Source organism: Epinephelus lanceolatus, chromosome 6, assembly GCF_041903045.1.
Source record: "Epinephelus lanceolatus isolate andai-2023 chromosome 6, ASM4190304v1, whole genome shotgun sequence".
Classification (NCBI taxonomy): Eukaryota; Metazoa; Chordata; class Actinopteri; order Perciformes; family Serranidae; genus Epinephelus; species Epinephelus lanceolatus.
In genome coordinates this window covers 7735645-7758841 of record NC_135739.1, presented here as the reverse complement: position 1 = coordinate 7758841, position 23197 = coordinate 7735645, and the positions used below count along the sequence as shown (strand labels likewise).

The 23197-nt window shown below is 41.5% G+C and overlaps 1 protein-coding gene across 2 annotated transcripts in view; it reads left to right on the top strand.

Annotated features, from left to right (window-relative positions):
- gabrg3 (gamma-aminobutyric acid type A receptor subunit gamma3) overlaps nucleotides 1–23197 on the top strand; it is a 126111-nt gene that overhangs the window by 2406 nt on the left and 100508 nt on the right. The window contains exons 1-2 of one of the 2 annotated variants that reach the window (XM_033621202.2): nucleotides 2538–2864; nucleotides 3067–3212. In XM_033621202.2, coding sequence (XP_033477093.1) covers nucleotides 2812–2864; nucleotides 3067–3212 — 199 coding nt within the window. In that variant the 5' untranslated portion in view covers nucleotides 2538–2811. Of the gene's footprint in view, nucleotides 1–2537; nucleotides 2865–3066; nucleotides 3213–23197 lie in introns of those variants that run through there. The other variant, XM_033621203.2, reaches the window with a different exon arrangement.

The window sequence follows — 23197 nt, the reverse complement described above, 5'->3', positions numbered from 1 at the left end:
AAACTGAAGTGAGGAAAGTAAACAAAGAGCTAAAGTCAAGAGAGAGTGAGACCAAAACAAACATGTTATAAAATGTAAGAATGTTTTTCTTTAGCCACAAGCTCTTGAGCACAAACTCTTCCTGATGGTTTGTGGTGTTGTTCACTGGTGCGCGGTAAATATGCTCTGTTCTTTCAACATTAGATTGTGTTGGTGATGTGCTCACTGGCTAATTAGCGTGAAGGTGGTCTTCTGTTTTCCCTTTTTGAATGGCAAATGTGATTGGCGTCTGCTGGTGTGGAGACTTATTTCGTCTCACACAGGTGCAGAACGTATGTGCTGGTTGGCTGTTGGCTGTAGTCTTTGTGATGTGTTCAAGTGTAACTTTTTGACTGAGACACATCCATGTCAGGCAACACAGCAGGGAGCCTTCATTGCAATTAGTCCTCTAAAGTTGGTTTGTCGTGTCTGGGCCTTTGCATACAACGAGAGAGTGAACTCTGGCAGAAGGAGCACAAAAGAGTGTCCAGAAATACCACAAGTGACAAGAACACTCAAGAAGGCTTTCTGTTGCTCTGAAAATAAATTAGACGTGCCCAAAGCTGCTCCAGACTAAGAATTTTTCTAGTCGACCAATAGTTGTCATTTAGGGCCATTAGGTGCTGGGTACTACTCTTGTGCCATTTTTGCGCCAGCTTTCAAGAGCGCAGCTGCCGGTTGCATCTGAGGTTGCTAAGCAACCCTCACACGCATCCTTTCATAGCCTATTTACCTGGAATCCTGAGTGCAGAGCTTCTTCCAGATGCTGTTTATAAGTGTGTAAGTCTATCGTCTCTGGGAGAGATGTAAAGCTCTGGGTAGCCCTGCACTAACATGATCAACTTTTCCGTGTTTATCAGACTGAATATTTACAGAAGAAGGGAAAGATATCTGTTGGCTGTGATTGATTTGTACCGTGACTCCTGTCTGACTGCTGAGTGTGGACACTTCCTGTGTCTGTCCTTTCAAATTAAATTCCCACATGGTCCAGTCATATAGGTTTGGATTTATTTTGACAAGGTGCAGCTCCTAATAGAGTTTCACGTGTGTTTGTTTGTTTTTTCATTGTTTTTTTTGTGCGACTGAGCGACCAATGAAATCTTGGCAACTAATGACCTTTCTGGTTGACTAATGTTTGGTTGACTATTAGGGGGCAGCCCTACCAAAGCTTCATTAAAATAGAGCCAATGTGCAAACCATTGACAATTAGCCTGTTCAGTAACGAATAGAGCAGGTTAGGGGAGCACTGAAACACTGATGTTTGCTCATTTGCATCGTGTCCAATTAGGAAGAGGTGTTAGTATGTCATAAAAGATATGAAAATGGTCATAAAAAGTCATTAAATATCATACACTGATCAGCCAGAACATTCAAAGCACTGACAGCTGAAGTGAATAACTTTGATTATTTTGTTCCAATGTATTGTTCTGCTGGGAAACCTTTGGTTCTGGCATTCATGTGGATACCACCTGACATGTTCCACCCACTCAAACACCATTGCAGACCAAGTACCCCCCCTCATGGCAACAGTACTCCCCAATGGCAGTGGCCCCCCAGCAGGATAATGCACCATGCCACACTGCAAACACGGCTCAGGAATGGCCCAAGGAATGTGACAAAGACCTCAAAGTGTCAACCTGGCCTCCAAATTCCCCAGATCCCAATCTGAATGAGCATCTGTGGCACGTGCCATTAACCCACCTCACAACCCACTGGACTAAATGGATCTGCTGCCAACACACTGGTGCCAGACACCGCAGGACACTCCCAGAGATCCTGTGTCCATGCCTCCACAGGTCAGAGCCAAGTCTGATCCAAGGAGGCCCCACCTTGGATTAGGGTACATCTGGGGTACCGGCACATCACAAGAATCCTTGAGCAGATTGGGACCTGGGAAATTTAGAAGCCAGGTCGACACCTTGAGCTTTTTGTCACGCTGCACAGGCCATTTCTAAACAGTGTTTGCAGTGTGGCATGGCGCATTATCCTGCTGGGGGGCCACTGCCATTGGGGAGTACTGTTGCCATGAGGGGGGGTACTTGGTCTGCAACGGTGTTTGAGTGGGTGGAACATGTCAGGTGGTATCCACATAAATGCCAGAACCAAAGGTTTCCCAGCAGAACAATGCAACAATGCAATCCTGTCAGTGGTCTAATCTAACCCAAATCTTAGATTCTTGTATCAAAATGCTCTAAAATGATCACTTAAGTTAAGTTTCTTTACATTTTTTCTGGGAGGCTCCTTCGTGGACGCCCTGGAGGGCTGGGTGACTGAAAATGCCCCCCCTAATGTGAACCAGATGATTACGGCCCTGCTTTGTCTAGTAGTGAACATTTTTTTGGCACACATCATAAATAATTAGGAAGGAAGAAAGTGGAGAAAAAGCTCAACAAGAAGTATTTTTATGCTGGTTTAACAGTTCTTATGGAAAGTGCAAAGTAGTCCCTAAGAAAGTGGAGTGACGCAGACTTACCCACAGAGGAGTTTGTGATGAATTAGGGGCTTTCAGAGGAGCCATTCAGAGAGTGCGCACCTGCGTGAGACCAGCAGCAGTGTCCGCAATCTGCAACCGTCCAAATGAGAAGCTGCTCCTTCGCGTGAAAACGCCCGCGAGGAAGGATTTTTTTTAAATATAACAACGCCTCGTGAACAATGACTGAAACGTCTGCTGGATTACTAACTATGAGGAGCTTTTCCCTCGCTTCATCCTCCGAGCAGCTGTGACCATCGCGTCCAGACACCGACACGCGCCGTCTCCGTGCACACACCAAGACTTGTCCTCCTGCGAGAAACATGTCCTCCAAATTACTGGCTTATGTCTTACTTGTGTCTGTCCTTCACACCTGGTAAGTGACGCGCGTTTGTTTCCAGCAGATGTGTTTATAACATCAACTCACCTGATGTTTGTTTCCTGCAGAAAACTTTAGCTCTAAGTTCATGTGAAGGACTCTGAATAATCATGTCTCCATGCAGTCTGCACAGATCACTACATGGCATCATCGACTGTCTCCAACCACCTTCTTCTTCTTCTTCACTTTACCTCCACAGCTCTCTAACAATCGAGTACGAGGAGGAATACGAGGATGTCACTGTGAACCAAATGCTGGCTCCTAAATCACAGGAAACCGACGCCACGGAAATACTCAACAATTTACTGAAAGAATATGATAAGAAGCTGCGGCCGGATATCGGAGGTAACTCATTCTGTTGTGTGTCAGCCACTGTAGTTGCAGACTGTAAATCCATCACAGTCACAGATGGCAATCAGCTGTTTAATTGGCAGCCTATTGATAAATGCAGCCTGTGTAACCATGCACTGACCTGCAGGTTCAGTTGGTGTTATAATCAGATACATGTGCAGGTGTGTGTGTGTGTGTGTGTGTGTGTGTGTGTGTGTCAGTCTCAAGAGTCACTTGTAATTCCAGTAGAACAGATATATCACCATTAACTTGGGTGACACCTTATAACAATGCCACATATGCAACAGTAATGTGTCACAGATCATGATTCGTGCATGCAGAATCATGCATTGTATGGAGTCACCTTATAATGCTTGCAGATGTCTCACAGCAGGAATCATATATTGCACTATAAGTATGGTTATTATACTTGACAAGGTCAGGCATCACAGCTGCTTTTAACTGCTTTACCTGCTCTGCAAGTGAGGTTATGAGGTGACATCATTGTGCTTTCTGTAATGTGCTAGAGACGCTGTAACATTTGTGTGACAGCTCATTGTCTGCTTCGAGTAAAGACGGAGTGTTTGGATTTCTATAACGTGCACCGTACTTTGCCGGGTCCAGTCAGTGTTATTTATGAAGCCCAGTGTCACAAATCTCAGTTTGCCTCGGGGAGCTTTACAATCTGTACAGCATGTGACACCCTCTGACCAGAGCCACAGAGGAGGGATCCCTCAGCCTGGACAGGCAGACGTGTAATAGATGTTGAGTGGACAGAATAGACCAACATACATAAATTACGATACAGACAATCCATGAGACAGAATGATACATAGATTGTGAACATGTATGAAAAAGATGGATCCAGGTGTCTGCAGACAGCCACAGTCAACATGATCTCCTCTCCTCACCTCGATGCATATGTCATGGGAAGCAGTATCAGTCAAAATCAGTCGTTTTTGTTAATGATAAATATGCGCACGTGTATTTCCATACAAGAAAATTAGTAAGACCAGCCTATAGGTATGTTTCATAAAGGCACAAACGTCATATTGATCAGGCTGGCTATTGATATACACAGTTCCACAGGTCATTGAAATCCTTCAAAGTCTTTGAATCTGAGGAGGAAAAGAAATCAAGGGCTGGAATGTTTTTGAAAGTAGACAAAAGTAGACTGAGGTCAGGGGTCTGCAACCATATAAAAGATTTACCTGGACTTATAATGAAGATAACACAGCCTAAATAGTCGAACTTAGCCCATCAACATTACTTATATTAATGTGTGTTTGGCTGCCGTGCAGTGGGTTATTTAGGATCATTTGGTACTTTAACTTTGCAGCGTTGGCGGTGAAAGTAAATTAATCTGTCCACACGCTATTAAATTTTGTAATTTGTCTCCAAGACTTTTACTTCTTTTCAGAAAAACTGAAATTCATAGCTAGTTAGGGAGACTCATGACGAGCCACTGTTACTGAGGTTTAGCAAAATTTAGAGTTAAAGGCTCCGGGCTGCAGACGTATGTTTTACTTAACAAAATGGGGTTTTTTTATTCAATATAAAGGCGATGCATTTTTACCAATGGAGGCAACAATTCTAAATGACAATTAAAATGTAAATAAATAAATAAATATTATTCATTTGCATGTATTTGTTTTCAAAGCCACATGGAAGCACTGGAGAGGGGCTAAAGAGCCACAGGTGGCCCCGGAGGTGCAGGTTCCTCCCCCTGACATAGGGTCATTGAAAGTGCTTGGACTAATATATTTTGTACAAGAATATAAATTCTCTCTCTGTTGCTTAGCTTGTAGTGGCATAGTATGTTGCTTTGCTGTGTTGTGTTAGACAAAGCAAGAGGTCTGCCATCACTGTATCACAGCAGCACAGTATAGAAGTGTTCACACACTGAAGCCTCTAAAATTTCCATTGTCTGTAAGCTTCTGTAAATCCTGCTAGTTCTCATTATAAAAGTTCTCAGTGTTGTAACAGTAATTAACCTTGATCTATGTCTCAAACTGTGCAGTGTTGGGTCCTTGAATTTGAGGTAATTGGACCTGGAAGGTCCTTAGAAAGCATTCAGCCATTCATCCTGTAAGATGGTCATTTTTAACTCATATATGGGAAGTTGAGGTTCTGATTCAAAAACTTTATTTATAGGCAATCGATGCCAAGTGTACAGCATAGACCAACATACTTAAATTACAAAGCAGACATATGATAAAATGATGAGGTGAAAAAGATGGATGCAGGAGGATGTCAAGCAGCTTCCAGGTGTCGCCAAACAGCCACAGTCTGAGCCACATGACCTCCTCTCCACGGTAGATGCATGTCACTGGAGCCAGCATCAGTAGTTTTTGTTAACTATAAATACATGCCATTTTTATAATTTTGCACATTTTTGTAAAAGAACAGTGTTTGTCTTTTTTAAACACATTCTAAAAATCAAAAGACTAAATTCAATTCCACTGTTTTATCGACCAGCCTATAAACATGTTTAGTAAGTGCACAAATATCATCAGTTCATCAAGCTGGCTAATATTATACTGGGGAATTATGGACCTTCAAAGCTTTTAAATTCGAGGTGAAAAACATCAAGGCCAGACAGACAGAAATAGACACAGGTCTTTGAAAGTGCTTGAATTTATGTATGTTGTGCAAGAATAGAAATTGACATGGACTGCTCTTGTATGGAGCCTCTCTAGTCTTCTACTACACTACATGTCACATTCACCCATTCACACACTGGTGGCCCAAGCTACCATACACGGTGTCGCCTGCTGCTCTGTGGCCACCGATGGAGCAGCAATTGGGAGCAATTTGGGGTTCAGCATCTTGCCCAGGGATGCTTTGACATGCGGGCTGAAGGAGTCTGGTATTGAACCACCAATCTTCCGACTGGTGGACAACCAGCTCTGCCTCTTCTGAGCCACAGCCTCCCCCATGAGTGACCACATAGGTCTGCCATCACTGTAACACAGCAGCACGGTATAGAGGTGTTCACACACTGAAGCCTCTCTAGTCTCACTTTTTAATTGTTGTCTGTAAGCTTCTGTAAATCCTGCTAGTTCTCAGTGTTCAATCAACCTTAATCTGTGTCTCAGACTATGCTGGGTTGTATCTTTGAATTTGAGGCAAATGGGCCTTAAAGAATCCTTAAAAAGTCCTTGAATATGATGTTTAATTAATAAGGTTTGGGACCCCTGATTACAGTAGGAGTGTATCTCGCTCTGAAACATGGTGCTAAGAATGTGAAGATATGTTAAAAAGATAGAAAGCCTGTATCGTCGTTGTACTGAATACAGCAAAAATAAGATGTGTGCCGCCATCTTACTCGCCATAGTGATGTGATGTTGTCAACACTTCCACCACTACAGTAATGTTAGCTAAAGGGATGCACAATATTGGATTTTTTGCTGATATCTGATATGCTGATATGTAACAACTCATTTGACTTATAACCAATACTGATATCAATATATCCACTTTTTCCCCACTTAATTGGATTGCATTGGATTAACATCATATTATGCATGCATACTCTGGAGACGTGAAATACTTTTTAATGTATGTAATATTCATTCATTGTGCAAAATAAGAAAAAGCATGTTTTCCAATTTTGATAGTTCATATTAAAGCAGATATCGGCTGATACCAATGATGTGCTGATATTATCGAGCATCCCTAGTTAGCTAGCTAAGTCATGGCTAACACTCTTTCATATAAAGGTCCATTTATGCTCAACGTTAAAGGGAAATTTCGGTTTATTTCAACCCGTCTCCTATCGTCCTAAATTTGTTTCAAGTGACTAGTGACATAAAAATAATAGTTAGCATGTTAGCTGTTAGCCTAGATACAGTCGGGACGCATAGTAGCGTCTGTTAAAACGTAAGTGAACGGACATACTTCAAGTGCAAAGTTAGTCCACTAAACAAGCTTTTTTTCCCTCATATCGTTAGGATAAATGTCAGAGAACATATGGAAAAAGACATGTAAACGTGTTGTCTTACCTTACCGGTGTGGTACCATGTTTGTTTACCATTTAGCTCTGCTTTCCAAAGTGCGGCTGAAATATATCTCGCGAGCTCTAGATAAAGCCCAGCTGGATACTAACGTTACTCCAGGTGGAGGTGTCTCGTCCTCGGTCACATCCAGACCTTGAAAATAAGGCTGCAACCGGTCCCATTCCTTGCAACAGAGGCATTCCTCTTCTGTGGACACTGGGGCACAGCATTCACAGGTACACCACCAATCTCCAGAGCTACGCAGCCTTGCAGCAGCCATTCCTCCTCTCTCGTCTTCTACCTGTTGCGCCTCTCTCTCTCTCCTCCTCCTCCGTTCTTCAATGGCGGAACTTTTCGCCTGAAATGCTGAAAATAAAATAAGAGGGAGACAGGTTTTTCTCATTTCATCTTATTTTGTTATATTTCTCCCTCTCCTCTCTCTGGGAGCGTCCGACCTCTTGCCGCCCGCTCCGTCTCAAACACGGAGGCCTCCCTCTCCGCGGAGCCTGCCCTCCCAGCCCCACACATACTCCCGAGGCTCGGGTCTCCCTCTCCGCAGAGTCCCCCCGCCCTCCCGGCTCTGCTCCGCTCCCAGGGCCGACCCTCGCGCCCTCCGACTGGGGTCCCTCTGTTTTTGTCTTTTATGCAAGAGGTACATTATCAATATCTCCTCCACAGTCGCCCTGTTTGTTTTTGAGTTTGTTTGTCATAAACTTTTGACTGTGGGCTGCCTCCTGGTGGATATATTGGTTAACATCCATGCCAACGGATGCATGGAAGTCTGTGGGCAGTGACGGTAACATCGTTTGAAACAGACGTATACATTTTCGTACGTAAAGGGAGCATAAATGGGCCTTAACAGTAATCACCTTCATGCTTACATGTGTTAAATTTTAAATTTTCTAGCTGTGTAAAATTATATACCTGGAAAAATTTTAACCATTCGTCCCATAAAGGATCATTGATGATGATGTAAATAAAAAAATTCAGTAAGGAGAATTGCTAAACACGTTTTCGAGGAATACCTTGAGTATTAAAACAATATATGTAAAATGTCATATGTAGGTAAGGCATTTGTGTAAAGTTGTGATTAATTTTCTATCTGTGGCTGTTTGTGGTGAAATTCATTCAGTTTTTTGTCTGTTTGTTATGTGCTGACCTACAGCAGCAGAGGTCAAGACGTAACTCATCTGCATATCCTCATGAATATAAATTACATTTAGAGGTTGAGACTTTGAGTGCAGGAGAGAGATATGAGGAGTTTTATAATTCATAGACCCTCATGCATTTCCTCATGTCACATACGGTACGAGTGGCTCTGAGAATATGTTGTTTGTTGGTCATGTTGAGGCAGTGTTCACACTCAGCTCTGCTTCTGCCTGTCGTGTCGGGGAGAATTAGTATGATGGTCATTTCCTGCCATATGGTTTACAAGTTGTAATGAGTGCGTAATAGACGTCATATGAGATATTTCTGTGACTGTGTTTGTTGTGAGAGCAAAATGTAGGTTTTATTTTGGGCCATGCTTCTGACCAGCACACTGATAAGGCACAAATTGGTTGCAGACCACAGTTACCACAGCTCAGAGTGGAGCTGTTTTGTTTTTTGGACTCTCATCCGCGTGACAAACTGAATTATAACATATTAGAGGATATAAACATCCTGTTGTATCGCAGAGTCTGGAAAAGATGCTCTGCTTCAGACACGGTTCAGCTTCAACTTGTGACCACGGTTCTTCTTTGCTGATGGAGTTTGTCTGTCTGTGGCCTCTGTTGTCATGACTTTCATCATGTATTTACAGAAACTCTGCAGCGTCTGTCAGTGGTGAAGTGAACCAGTTAACTCACCTCTTATCTTAAGAAGACTGCTGCTGGTGCACTTGTGTTTGTAAAGAGGTCAGCAAGGTAGACTTAATGATACATGATTGTATCTTTAAAGCTGCAGTAATAACCATTTTTTCCCGCTTTCTGTGCACAATGTATCTTGTCTTTAAAGGGGCGCATGGCAGCTTCATTATATTTTGCAATGAGTTCCAGAAACCAACCAGTACTCCAATACCATGTCAAGTTTGCTGTGTCAGTCAGTTAGTGGTAGTGATAGTCATCATTTAGGGCCATTAGTCGACTAGTCGCCCGCATGTTTATGATATTAATTTAATTATTAAATTATATATTTTGGGCGGGACAACACAATGGTTTGAGATGATCTCACATTTTGGATTTCCTGCCCAACATGTTATTAACTAGCCTGTGGAATAACCGCAGGTACCAGCCCTGGAAATGAAGGGCCATACAAATGCCGTGTCTTTAACCGCCTGGAAAACATGAGGTTGCCTATTTACCTGAAATCCTGAGTGCAGAGCTGATCTCCTTCCAGGCACTTGTTTATAAGTGTGTAGGCCTATCGTCAGGTTTGATTTAGTGATTTGATTAAACACAATTTAATCAGAAATGTGCACCTTGTGAGCAGAAAGTCATTTGAGCTAGACTTTGATTTAAGGCCCCTGTACAGTAAAATCTAATCCAAATTGCCATCTTGCTGTTTCTAGGGCTTCACCAGACTCAAATTTATGTCAGTTGAATCAGATTCGGCTGCTTAATATGAATATTCGATGATTTGTTTGTTTTGTTTTTTGGATTAAACAAGCTAACTGCCCTAACGACAGATCAGAAATGTAACGTGTTTCCCTTTGTTTCCAGTTGCTAAGCTAAGCTTACCGTTGGCTCCGGCTACATGACAGTTTCCGTGATTATGTACAGCATACCATACCATGACTTAGTCATACAAAAAATTAGAAAAAACAAACAAAACATTGGTCCACAGGGGGAGCCACAGCGATCGGTCGCATTTTAGCCATTTTTAAGCATTTTTCTGTTGTTATAGCGCCACCCAGTTGCCAATTAGAGTTAAATTTCTTCAGTCACCTTGAGGCGTCCTGTTCTACATATCTACCAAGTTTAGTAAAAATCCATATGGCGGTTAGGCCTAGATAACAAATGAGCTCTCTAGCGCCCCCATTTTGTTTGATGGGGTCAATAATGGAGGGGTCCCCTCAGATTATGTGTGGTCATATGCCTACAAAGTTGCGTGGTGATGGGTGAAACCCTTGAGATGTTATACACCTTTATGTGATGAGCCACGCCCTCCGCAATATTCATTGCCTTACAGAAGCTCAGTTTTAGTAAGTTTTCCAACTTTTGCCAAGAGGGAACTTTAGATATTGGTCCCTAGATTATGTTCACCGAGTTTCATGCAGATCGCTCAAACTTCCTAGGAAGAGATCGATTTGAAGTGTTTTTAAAAAAATTCAAAATGGCGGAAAATCTATATAAGTGGAAGTTATGGGTTCTTGAGGCAAATGTGTTCCTCATGAGGAGAGGCATCTCTGTGCAAAGTTTCATGTCTCTACGACATACGGAGCATGAAATATGCCCATTCAAAGTTTGCAATTTCAATCGATTGCTATAGCGCCCCCCTTTGGCCAATTGATGTAATATTGCTTCATTGGCATCCTCCCATGACCCTCTACCACTGTGCCAAATTTCACATGGATTGATCAAGTCAGTGAGGAGAAAAACATGGAACAGACACACACACACACACACACAGAGTTTTCATCATTATATAGTAAGATAATAATAAAGTAACACAAAAATACATAGGACTAGGTACAGCACATTATCCTCAAATTAGTTTACATCCTTTATCTAAGCAGTACATTTTCAAGGCATCTTCAATGTCACCATTTTTTACAAATTCCAAAAACCTTTCCCAAATATCATGAACTTGGAAGCTCTAATTCTCACTATGGAGGTTTTTCAAGAGCCAAACTCGCTGTTAAATCCTTCAACCAACAGCCAAGAGAGGGGCAACACACATTTTCCAGCAGAGCACAATTGAACGCCTCACCTGTAGCAAACATAATTCAACCATCGTTTTCTCTTTCCTAAGCAGTATAAAACTTTCTGGGAACAGAACTAACAAGCAGAGCCTAGGACTTAAAGGTAATGGGGATGAGGTCATCCGAGACACAAATTGCAGCACTGACCTCCAAAATTTTTTGATCTCAACAAGCTCCCAAAAGCAGTGATACATGGTCCCTTGATGTGTGTTGCACTAATAGCATTGGTCAGGAATTTTCAGATCAAATTTGTTCAGTTTCACCAGTGCGATGTATTGATTGATGATTTGAGTTTGAGCCTTTGCACGTATTGGATCTCATTCACGAACCGGGTATTTTAAGCCAAAACATCAACTTTTCCCAACCATAACCAAGTGACTTTTGTTTAACCATATCCGCTTCATAATAACATACAAATATGACATATTCGTGGTTTGCAGAAAAGTAAAATGCCAGTATTTATTCTGGCGATTAGGTGGACATATCTAGCATACAGACATAAGAGTGGTCCTGATCGTCTCATCTAACTTTCGGCAAGATATCTGACTATTCCCTTTAGACTATTATCATTTCCGTTTATATTGTGCTTTTTTGGTGCATATTAAAGTGACAAACAAATGTGCAATCAATAAAATAATCACACATGAATGGAGACACAGAGAACATGGGTCCATCTGTGTCCCTGAGGATCCAGGGCTCAGGTTGTTAATTAGTTTAGCAAATGTGCATGCCTCAAAAATTATTATTGGTGCCGTCATGTTGGCAACAAGTTGAAACAATTATCATAGTAATATGGATCATGTCAGTAACACATGAAGTGTTTATAACCAGAGCTGGACAGGAGAGCAGGTACAACCGTCAGCATCCTGTAGTGTCGGTCCTTTTCATGTCGTCTTACAAACTGTGTTCAGCATCTGTGTTGAGTCTTAGGGCGGGTGTTGCATGTTTGCTACTTCTGTTACTATGGACACAAAGCCAGATAAGCTCTGTTGTTTTGGCCTCACAGAGAGAGGACGGAGGAGAACAAATATAAGTGGTGCACAGGATGTCACAGAGGGGCCGATGTGGATGCCCTCGCACATTGATCGGAGGAAAAGACCTTTTGATGGCGTCCTGAGAGAGTTGATCCCTCTCTCACATCCTAAGTGCCACTTTCTCTGTGTCACTTTCTCCATGTGTCACTTTGACTCCAATAAATAACCCTAATCTCTCACTCTCCTCTCTTATGACACCCATCTGTTTTTTTTCTACCTCCTCTCACCCTGTGGCCACTTCCATATGCTTTTGTTTGCTCTCACTCAACGCTCTAACCCCCTCTGTCTCTTGCAGCACATACAAACATGAATCAGTGTAATCAATTAAAGATTTTTCCAACAGCATCCAGTGACATATGGACAATGTACCGCCCAAGCATTTATGCTGATAAATGTTATTGATGGATTCCTCGCATGATGAAAGAAAAAGGAGGCCTCTTTGACCTAAAATAACAGCTGTGTTGCAGAGTCACAGGATGCTCAGCTGCACATTGACTTTTAAATAAACCATTCATGTCATGCAAATTTGCTTTTTCATCTCTTGGACTTTATTCCTCATGATGCTAGCCATGTGTTTGCCATTGAAAAGGAGTGGGTGCATCATTAAATGACAGAGGACAAAAGTGAATTCTAAAACCGACCGAGTCGCCCCCAAAGAAGAGAATAATATATTAGAGAGAATAAATTCTTTGTAATTTCTGCAAAGCTTTGTAGTGTCAAAACAGCATTAACTGTATGGGTCATGTCGTGTTTGGACAAAAAAAATCTCACCTCTAAGTTTATTTAGTTGCTGTTCTGGAGCTTTCAGTCATATTACATGATCTTCATCAGCAGGTGATGTTTGGAGTTGTAGATGTTTTTTCATAACAGCTGTTCATTTACACATCCAGTACTAGATAGACAACAACATTAACAGTTGTTTGGAGTTGTGTTTTTTGGCAACCTGATGAATGGGAGAATCATATTCACTCTTTTTTAGCCAGCAAGTTTTCACTTCCAACTTATTAAATTCCGATTCTTAAGGTTCATTTGTACTCCCTTAAAGTACAAAAATAGATATGTCCATTTCAAACGTTGTGTCACCGTCCTCATACTTCCTTTATGATGGCATAGATACAACCAATACATGACACTAGAGAGCAGAGTCAAAAGTTTCACACAACAACAACAAACAAGGTGACAGTGGAGGAGGTCATGATATTGTAGCTTTAAAAGGAGGCAGCGCTGTAGATGGCGGTGGTCATATGGCCGGAGAATTCGGTCCATTCCACCGTTATTTAGATTTCTTCATTGTCTCCTGCTGTCATATCTCGCTTGAACTAGGCTACACCACCTGCACAGTCTTCGGTGGTCCTGCTCAGGTTTGTCCATATCTGTAAGCTTTCAGGAAACATGCACCAATAAGGACAATATGAAGACAGAGTGAAGACAGAAGCCTCCGCCCATCTCCATATCTAATGTTCAGCATAAATGAGCCCGTAGTCAGTGGCCCTACACGTCACACTATGATGCTCTAGCTTCCCTCCCAGTGTCAGTTTTGGGGACGGTGTGTCAATTCGTTCCTTACATGCATCGTGTCTTTTCAAAATAAACTTGGTTTAAGAGGAAATGTACAGTTTCCTCTTAAAAGCATTCACTCTCTTTTGATAATAAACTTCCTGTTTGGGTTTACTTTAATTTTTAAGAATTACTTCCATAAGTTAAAGCAACAAACTTAGGTTTTCTTAGGTTCAGGAAAAAAAACATCTTGGTCGGGCTTTAAATAAGTGCCTTTGTTACTAATGTAACATCACGTGACATATGTCACTAGTGTAGTATGCTAGCAGAGCATACTAAGCTATGTTGTCATTAGAATAACTTGGTTGACTCTTGGTTACACACAGGAAATGAACTGTGGGCTCCCAGTAAAAGTCAGGAGTTTGTTTGACCTATCCACCTCCCCTCCCACTCACCCTATGTGGACTTTCTAGCTCTTTATATTCAGCAGTTGCTTGACCACCAAAAAATGATGCCACCCTGGGTGTCTTAAGCCTTTTTTAAATAGGAATTGTGCAAATTTGCAGGAAAGTCCAATCAGTCTTTTATCAGCATTGGCAGTATAAAAACAAAATCGGGGAGTGCAGCAAAATGCCGCCTGCCTACTTTTGTTTATACAGAATGCGCCTTTTTCGGGGCAATGGGGGGCGTGAGCAAGTAACAAAATGTGTAGCTCAGCGTGTGACGTAACCAGTGACGTGGGAGGGAAGCCACGGCTGGTCAGTCCTTCAGTGATTCTCTCGTAAGTCGGCCCGTTCTTCTTTGTCCCCGTCATCTGACGGTTAATGGCCTCTTCGTTTGCGAGGGTAAGGAGGGCGCGCAGTTGTCTCCCCAGTTGCTCATCTTTACAGTGTCCATCAGGTTTGCGTTTCCCTCTTGCTACTAGCTGCTCGCTAATTCCTGCTATCAGCTGTTTCCTGTTTATCCACCGCCAGTGACTCGCATGTGCGGCGTCATCAACAGCTCCTCCCACAAGTCTTTAACAGCCCCTCCCGTGGCGGAAGGGCACCTCGGTCTGTTTAAACTAAAAGGGTTCCGCCAATATGTCTACCCTACAAGGCGGAAAATTGGGCACCTCGGATCAACTCGCCCATCTGGCTCTGTGTGTCTAAACGCTCGCAGCTTGCCGGCAAAACGGCCCAACATTCGCGGAAAATCTGGCAGTGTAAAAGGGGCTTTATAAAGGATGCCCTGGTGACTCAGCACCTGAGGCTGAGGGCCACCGCCCAAGTGTCTGTATTTAACAGAAGTGAGATTGGGTTGTTTTAACTCTGTTTTTGGTCTCCACCAACTCCTTAGGGAAATATCTGACTCTTTAGCTGCTAAATGGTCTACAACACATCCTCATACCTAAACAACAGACTAGGTCCTTGGCTAGTGACTTCCAAAATGACATATATGACTACTGGAGAGTACCGGCGACAGGTGCACGTACTTACAGAACTGGAGTTACATCCAGTAACTACTGTTCAGCGGGTTGCAGTTTTAAACAAGTGGTTGACATCATAAAACGGTTGCAGTTTGTTTAGGTTTAGGCACCCAAACTACTTGGTTAAGTTAAGGTAGAGCTCATGGTTTGAGGTTAAATAAGTGTGTTTTATTACTTATGGTAAGTTAATGTTACGTAAGTGACATATGTTACGCAAGTTAACTTACATACACAAAAATAATTCAATGTTGACTTGGTTTCATGCAGCACATGAACACCGGTCTCCTGGGTTAAAGTCCTGTGTTTGTTTGTCCAACCACCCCAACCCCATCTCCGGTCATTATTACTACAGCCACTAGAGGTCACTACCTAATAATAACATAAATATGGCTTGTAATAAGCTGCACAAACAATGTTTATGGTTGTTTTTGGAGGGATGACAGTCTGGCTAAGTGCTCCACTATGTTCACCAACTAGCCTACTTTGTTTGTTGGTTGCTGCTGAGTATGTAGTATACAGCGAGTTTTTTAAATTACTGAAACAGCTTCCTGATGTTAATGTGAGTGGTGAGTGAGTCAAAAAAATGAAACTTACGAGCCGTAAAACCAAAACAATGAGCTAATAGATGCTATAAAGCTACATACAGAGGAGAGGAACTGAGTTGGGTTTGTTACTAAGTAAGTTTCCCAGCTGTAAGGAGGAGTTGGTAACATAATGTATGCACAAAAGTGTGGAAATGCCTTAAAGTTTTTGAGTTGACATTATAATGAATCATTTTTAAATTCCAGCACACTGTATAAGCTGGAAGATATCAATCATAGAAACAGCATCATGTGTTTATAGTTGCACATGTCTTAGAAATGACTTTGTTCAGCAGAAATTAGGAGTGATGGATGTCGTAATCCAGTAAAACAGTGAAAGTCATGACTAGAGAAGGAATTCCACATTTGATGGATGTTGTGCACGATGCACTGTTCAGCTGTCAGCCACAGGATGAAGCGAGTATCTGAGTAATAAACACGGTGACCTTTTCACAAAGCTACTTTAGGGACGACCAGATCCTCTCTTTTTCCCGCAGCTTCTTTCCCCTCACACACACGCGCACACACACACACACACACACACACACACACACACATTGCCTCAGTATGTGACTCTTGTTGTGTATCACAGATCTGTATTCCTCCCTGGTCACCCAGCCAAAGCTGACTAAATTAATTTGTATGGATAATTTCAAAGAAGCAATGATAAATAGGATGTTGGCAATTAGCCTTTTTATTTTTAATTCCCCAGACCACAAACCACAGTTAAGTAAATTATAAAGTCATTTGTTGTGACACCGGCCCTTTGATGGCAGATGGTGCATTAAAGTCATTTGACCTCTGGAGCATTAATGAATGTGACTTTTTAAAAGTTGTAATGGTTAAACAACAACAAGAGGCATTTCCCCCACAGGGCTGGAGAGTAAAGGGATTCTTGTGCTGGTGAGGTAGAGAGACATTTGTGTCGTGTCCAACTGTCATGGTATTTAAAGTTTAACATTTTACAAGTTGCAGGATATTAACGAAAGAGACTTTTAATTGGACTTATTTTCACCTACAGTAGTGTCATATCTTAAAGCAGGACTACATAGCTTTTGAAAAAAGATATGACACAGTCTTCCTGTTAGAAATGAAATGTTCAGTTCACTGTGGTGTGACCAGAAGCTAATGGTTGCTATTGCTAGCTAATGTTAGAAAGCCTTAAACATATGCTGTGTAGCTGACATGACTGAATCAGATCACTGATGTAATGAATCTTATTTACTGTTTCTACTGTTATGCTCGGTCAGGGATACTCAACTTGCTTTGCCCAGGGGCCACTTTTACAAAACGATAGGGGCCAGTAATTTAACAAACATTAATAATATTTAGCAGCGTATATAATGAATGAATTGCCTGTTTTAAAACTTTCAATGGTTGCTGTATTCACTCATCTTTTCCAAGAGGCAAATCCAGTTGCAGGTATGCATATGCAGGGGCGTTAAAAGGATTTAAGGACATCTGTTGGGGGTCCAGGGTACCCTTCTCTGGCACTTAATTGACGAACAAGCTCTACTTTGGTCCTTTCTAAATGCAATCTAGCACCTTATTTACAATTAAGGTATAAAAAATTGCCAGTCAGTGTTCACCGGGAATTAAGGAATGATTGGTGGGCCACCTGGCACTCTACTGGGCCCACAGACCATTAATTGAGTATCTGTGCAACGCTTTAGCATTTACCATTATCCTGTAATTCCAGTCCCATCCAGGCAGGTAACGTTATGTCATGTTTTATCTTATTATGGTATTTTTTATGTACGGCATGTGCTCTGTCTTTCTGTTGACCCCTTTCTTCTCCGGAATCCAAAATGTTTCCACACTGCTGATATATTCCCAAGTAAATAACGTTATCCTCATTGTCTTTCTCTTGGCTGTTTACCATCTGCCTGCCGCTGTGTGACACAGACTTTCAAAATAAAAGCGGATCCTTAAGATGATGATATAGAACAATGTTTTTACTTTGGATCCAGATACACTATGCTTAACGACCTTGGAATGAGATTGGGCTGAAATTCCTGAATGGCGTGCCAACATTTTCAAAACTTTGCTGTAATGCAGTTTGTGGAGAGTCATTAATGGGGGACAAGCACACACCATGTCAAATTTAAATTAGCAGTGTGTTCTTATACACGAGCTCTTCATGAATGCTATTTGCAACACCACTGGACTGACATTTAATTATGACAGAAACACAGTTTGTGTTGGTACTGAACTTCAGGTGGTGTTCAGCAGTTGGAGGTGTGCAGCCTGTCACCTGCAACTCTTCATCTAACTGCTCACTGTGGCTGCTCCTGACTGTTACCTTACTGTCTTACAAAATGATAATGATAATAAATTGTGTTGTTTTGTAGATGTGTATTTGATTGACATTCTTGGTCACAACTAATGTTGGTAAAATGCATAATTGCCTAGAGTTGATTTGTGTTCTCATGGCAGCATTTACAAGCGGACCAGATCAAATGCCTTGTGTGAGAAATCTGCTCTTGATTGGTCAGAATTTCCATGTGGTAAAAATCCAGGAAGTAAAGCAAACGTTGAAGAAGAGTACACTTGCAAGATAAATGTGACACTTTCTAATGTCACAATGGAGGGACAACTACACAGGTTGATTTTAGCGCTGCTCATCGTGGACTATATTGCTGTCATTGTTCATTTTAGTCAAACCATACAGTTTGAAAACGAGGCGCAGCTCCAACTAGAAAACAATGTTTTGATGCATTGGATGTGCTGAATGTGCATATTAAGGCAGTACAGGAGGAGGTGCACATTAATAATCCTCCAGGACTGTAACATGCTCATGTTTAACCCAAACAATGTGTCATGTGACTGCAGCTGGTTCAGATCCAGGTTGGAACATGTTCTCACCACAAACAAACCGCACCAGAGTTTGTTTGTAACCGGACTGAGACCACCTCTTCAAGAAGGTCTCAATCCAGTTGTTTTGGTGCGCACCTGAGTGTGATTGCTGTGTTCACACCTGCCCAAACGAACCACACTGAGGGGGCAAACCAACTTGAGTTTGATTGAACCGAACCAAACAGGGCAGGTGTGAAAGCACCCTAAGTTGCATGCTGCATTGCTTCCTGTAAATCTCTTGTACATAGGTAGACAACTTAAATCCAGCATGGGAATGGCGGACTCCAACACTATATTACAGATAAAAACTACCTTACACAGAGAATGAAAAGACATTGAATGAATAACCCTGAAAACCAGATAGAAACAAATAGAAACAAAATTGATTTAATGAAAACCTTAAGGTTTATAGCTTCATGAAGTTAAGTTATCTGAATGCAGCTTTAGTTCAGTGAGTGCATATGGGGCTCTCTGAGGGACTGAGATAAAATCCCCTGATAATTAACAGCTGTGTTTTTTCCTTTCTATTGTGCCTAATGTCAAGACACAGGCAGGTAAAAGCTGACACCATCACAGGAATATAATAGGCTTTCAAAGGGAAAAAAGGAATGTGTTTTTTGCAACACCACCTTTCACACAGAAAGAAATGACTGAGGCTTTTGTTTAGACCTGCACCTAGTTACAAAATTTGGTTACAAAAGATGCTGTCAGGATCTGTCAGACTCGGCTCAGCAGATGACAGTGGTAGACTGATGTGGTGCACACATGGTACATTTAATTCTCAGTAATTAATCAGAGCTAAGTGTTCCAATGTCAGAGGAAAAAAACAGAAAACCTCCTGAGGTTTGTCAGTCACAATCAGATCAGGTGTGTGAGGAATAACTCATGCACAAGTTTGATATTTAACGGTTCGATGTGTATCTTACAGCTCTCCGGTTGACTTATGGTTGAAATGTTTACCATGGCAGACACAACATCCACAATTCTACTCCAGCGGGAGACATATAGCCCTGTATCCACCAAACAGTCTCCACTTGTGCATTTATCGTCCACACAGTGGAGTTATATTCCGACATTTTCAGAACAAAATAAAACAGGCTGCAGTGAGAGTCTCTCTCCATGGGATATTTAAAAATAGCGGGTTTTGCATTTAGTCCTTCTCAGGCAAGCTCAGGGGTTGCTGCTGCTGGGTTGATGCCCCTCTACAGCCCTGTCCAGCTCTCCTCGTGTAACAGCCTGTCTCCTGGTATCTCCTTCACGCTCTTGAGATTGTGCTGGGAGACATAGCAAACCTTCTTGTGACCACACGTATGGATGTGCCATCCTGGAGGAGCTGGACTACCTGTGCAACCTGATTGGGCTGCAGGTACCGCCTCATGCTACCAGTAGTGACAAGGACACTAGCAGAAGACCAAACTAGAGATGAATCAGTCAGGAAGGATAAGGAGAGAGCAACTGTCTGTGGACACCACATGTAAAACCATTCTCTTTTTAGGGGTTGTCTTGCTTTTGCCTCTCCATTGCACCTGTTGTCACTTTGATTTGCACCAAAGCAGCTGAAACTGATTCACAATCACTTGTGCTTCCTAAATGGACACATTGATATCCCTGAAGTTTAACTGACTTGGTGTTAGACTGTGGCCATAAAGAGTTTCCTTCAGTTTTTTGAGCAGTGTATGTCATGCATTGTGGTTAGAAGGGTATTAAAGGGGAAATGTGTATAGTAACTGTTGCTCAGCTGTTCTGTGCTGTCACCCTAAATATGTCGTGTTCTTAAAAGTATTTTAATAGGCTGCCACACACTTTCATTGTAGAAAAAGAAAGAAGTTTACAAATTGTTCGTTAACGGCTTAGCCCCCTGAATATGCAGCATCCTCTCCACAGTTTGTAAAATAAATGGACCTGGTGGGAGATACAGATGCAAAGTGCTAAATCCACAAAGGTCCGAATGCCAATTCAGACTCTCAGATTTACGTCCAGTCTTAGTTGCAGCCACAGAGCAGTACATTCATTACAGAGCCCTCCTTAAACTAGCTTTGGTGTCTAGCTACTTACTGGGTGACAGATGATCGGCCGTGGTACAGTTAGCCTGAGGGAGGTGATCTGTTCTGCTTTCTGAATATTTTAGTGCCCTTGGCATTTCTTCTCGTAATGAGCCTGGACAGTGAGAGAAGAAGTTGAAGCCTTCGTGCCATAAGTCATTATGCTGCAGCTCCGAGTACGCAGACGCCAACCATGAATAGGCTGCGACTTTCCCACATGTAGTTATGTCATCGGGAGTTCCTGCTAGTTTATGTGATTAATGAGAAGACAAAAATGTGCAGCAGTGGAGACCAGTTACTCCAGCAACAGAGGGGCAAGAAACAAGTCCTAGTTTGAGAAAGTACACAGTGAAAAAACAAGACTTTGCTCATGAAGGTTATTCAAGAGAAATATGTGAAGTAATATAAAGTAAGTAAAACAATTTTGACATAAGATAATAATACTGACAATGTAACTCAAAATACCAGTTTAGTTTGACTAACAATGAGTGTGCTTATTTTTACTTTTAACTTTTGACAATAATGAGCTTCCATATTTTAGGGCAATTTAATCTGTGTTAGTGAAGTCTTTCTTAGGCATCTTTTCATATGTTTAAAAATATTATGATGATATAATCATATGTCATATTACTGCTTTTTGGCTTGAACTCAGCCGAGCCAAAGTTTGTCACTCAGTCAGTGATGAAGACACACCATTGCTCGGTGGAGTTGGAGTTTCCACATTTGCTGTTGCTCTTGCTAAAGAAAAGAAAACAGTCCGCAATCAGTGATATGGAATATGAAAGCCGGATGAAGTTATTATTCATCTCCTTTTCGCTGTTGTTAAGTGTTTGATAAAGTTTTATACTGGCAGCTGGTTTTCTATAAATACTATTGCAAACAGCAGTTGGCCTTTGTGAGCTCCATGACCCTGCACATGTGTGCCTGAACGCTGTCCTGTCCAGCCACTGCAACAGTAGTATAGGTCTGTTTGCCCCTTAGACTGGATATATAAAAATATTGGACGTAGCTGGAGCTGTGGAGGAGTGAGGGGTGGATCTGACTGAGAAGCCGAGGGCACTATCAGCAGACAGTCTGTCACTCAAAATGTCCCAACCTGAATTATGCTCAACTTTAAATTCACCCCCAATGCAGTTTTCAGGAAAATCAACTATAGAGACCAAAACCATTCCTTTGTATTCACACCATTTTGTTTTGAGGCTGTAAACATGTTTATTTCCACTGTAAAGTTGGACATATTCACATGGGGTTCAGTGGGGATTGACTAGTGTCTGGAGCCAGCCCCAAGTGGCCATTGGAGGAACTGCATCATTTGTTAGCCCCATAGGTTGCCGCTTGGTTTACCCCAGTGAGAATTTTAGTTTTGTTTGTAATTTTTTATTTCTAACGAATTCAAAATCAAAATTAAAGTAAATCGGTTGAGAGACTTTACTTTTTATGAAGAAAAAATGGTGGAAGCTTTTAAAGTGCAAAATGTTTGATAGGGTTGAGCAGAATACTCAGATGGAACAAGTATACAGTACAGATAATATAATTTCTATGAGTATTAGTATCATACGAGTAAAATGTGTCATTATCTGCACTCATGATAAAGGAAAATCCTCATTTGGGTAGCTGTGTCGAATCTATTACTCTTGCAATAAGCTCTGAGGCTGTTCTGTAAATACTTTTTTCATAGGTAATAAATATCGCAACTTCTGATTAATCCATATAAATTTCAAGCTTCAAATAACAACTTCTGATAAGGCCCAACCCAGTTTCAATTTAAACCCCACCCACTTCTGGCATAAACTCCGCCTATTCCGAGTACATATAGCGATACAGATAGTTTAGTTGGTTACGTCCACTCCTGTACTAAGCTGTACAACAGTTGTTTAATTGTATGTTGGTCTATTGGCAAAACCCCATTAAAAAAAAGAGGAAAAATTCAACAAGGTGCGTGAGAGAGACATGGATCAAGGGGATGGGGTGGCTGGTGCAGTTGGTGCAACACCCCTGCATATGACATGTGACTTTAGCACACTTAAAGTACGAATATTACACAAAAAAAAATGTGAATGAATATTTATTATTTAGAAATTCACATTATAGACACAACTGACTCTCCCTATCTAATCACACACTTTAGCACGCTGATCATTCACAGATCAGCCACATACTCGGTTTCAACTTGATCTTGTTTTAGTCGTCCAAATTAATGAATCAGAACAAACTGTATTTTCACAGTTTACTGCATTTAAACTCAATTTGGTTATTTTATGTGTGATTTTATTTATACACCATATGAATAGTTGTTTAGCAGTATTAAGCATTCAAAGAGGAAAGTTAATCCTCTTTATCCCAGCACTGACCAGCCATCACTAATATGAAGTGCCGGAAACACCTACTCTCTGTACCTTTTTTTTGTGATTGGTGATGAGGAATTATTGAAAATCAAAGATGGATTATCTGCCTGCCTGAGGAGCCATTTAGGAGAGGATGTGGTGGGAAGATCCAAACCCACTCAGGATAATACGCAGGCCAACAGAGGTCAAAAGAATTGATCAGTTTGATGACTCACATAAGTGGAAGTCTAATCAAGTCATTAAATATTTCAGTCCTTTGTAAACACAGAGAGTTACCC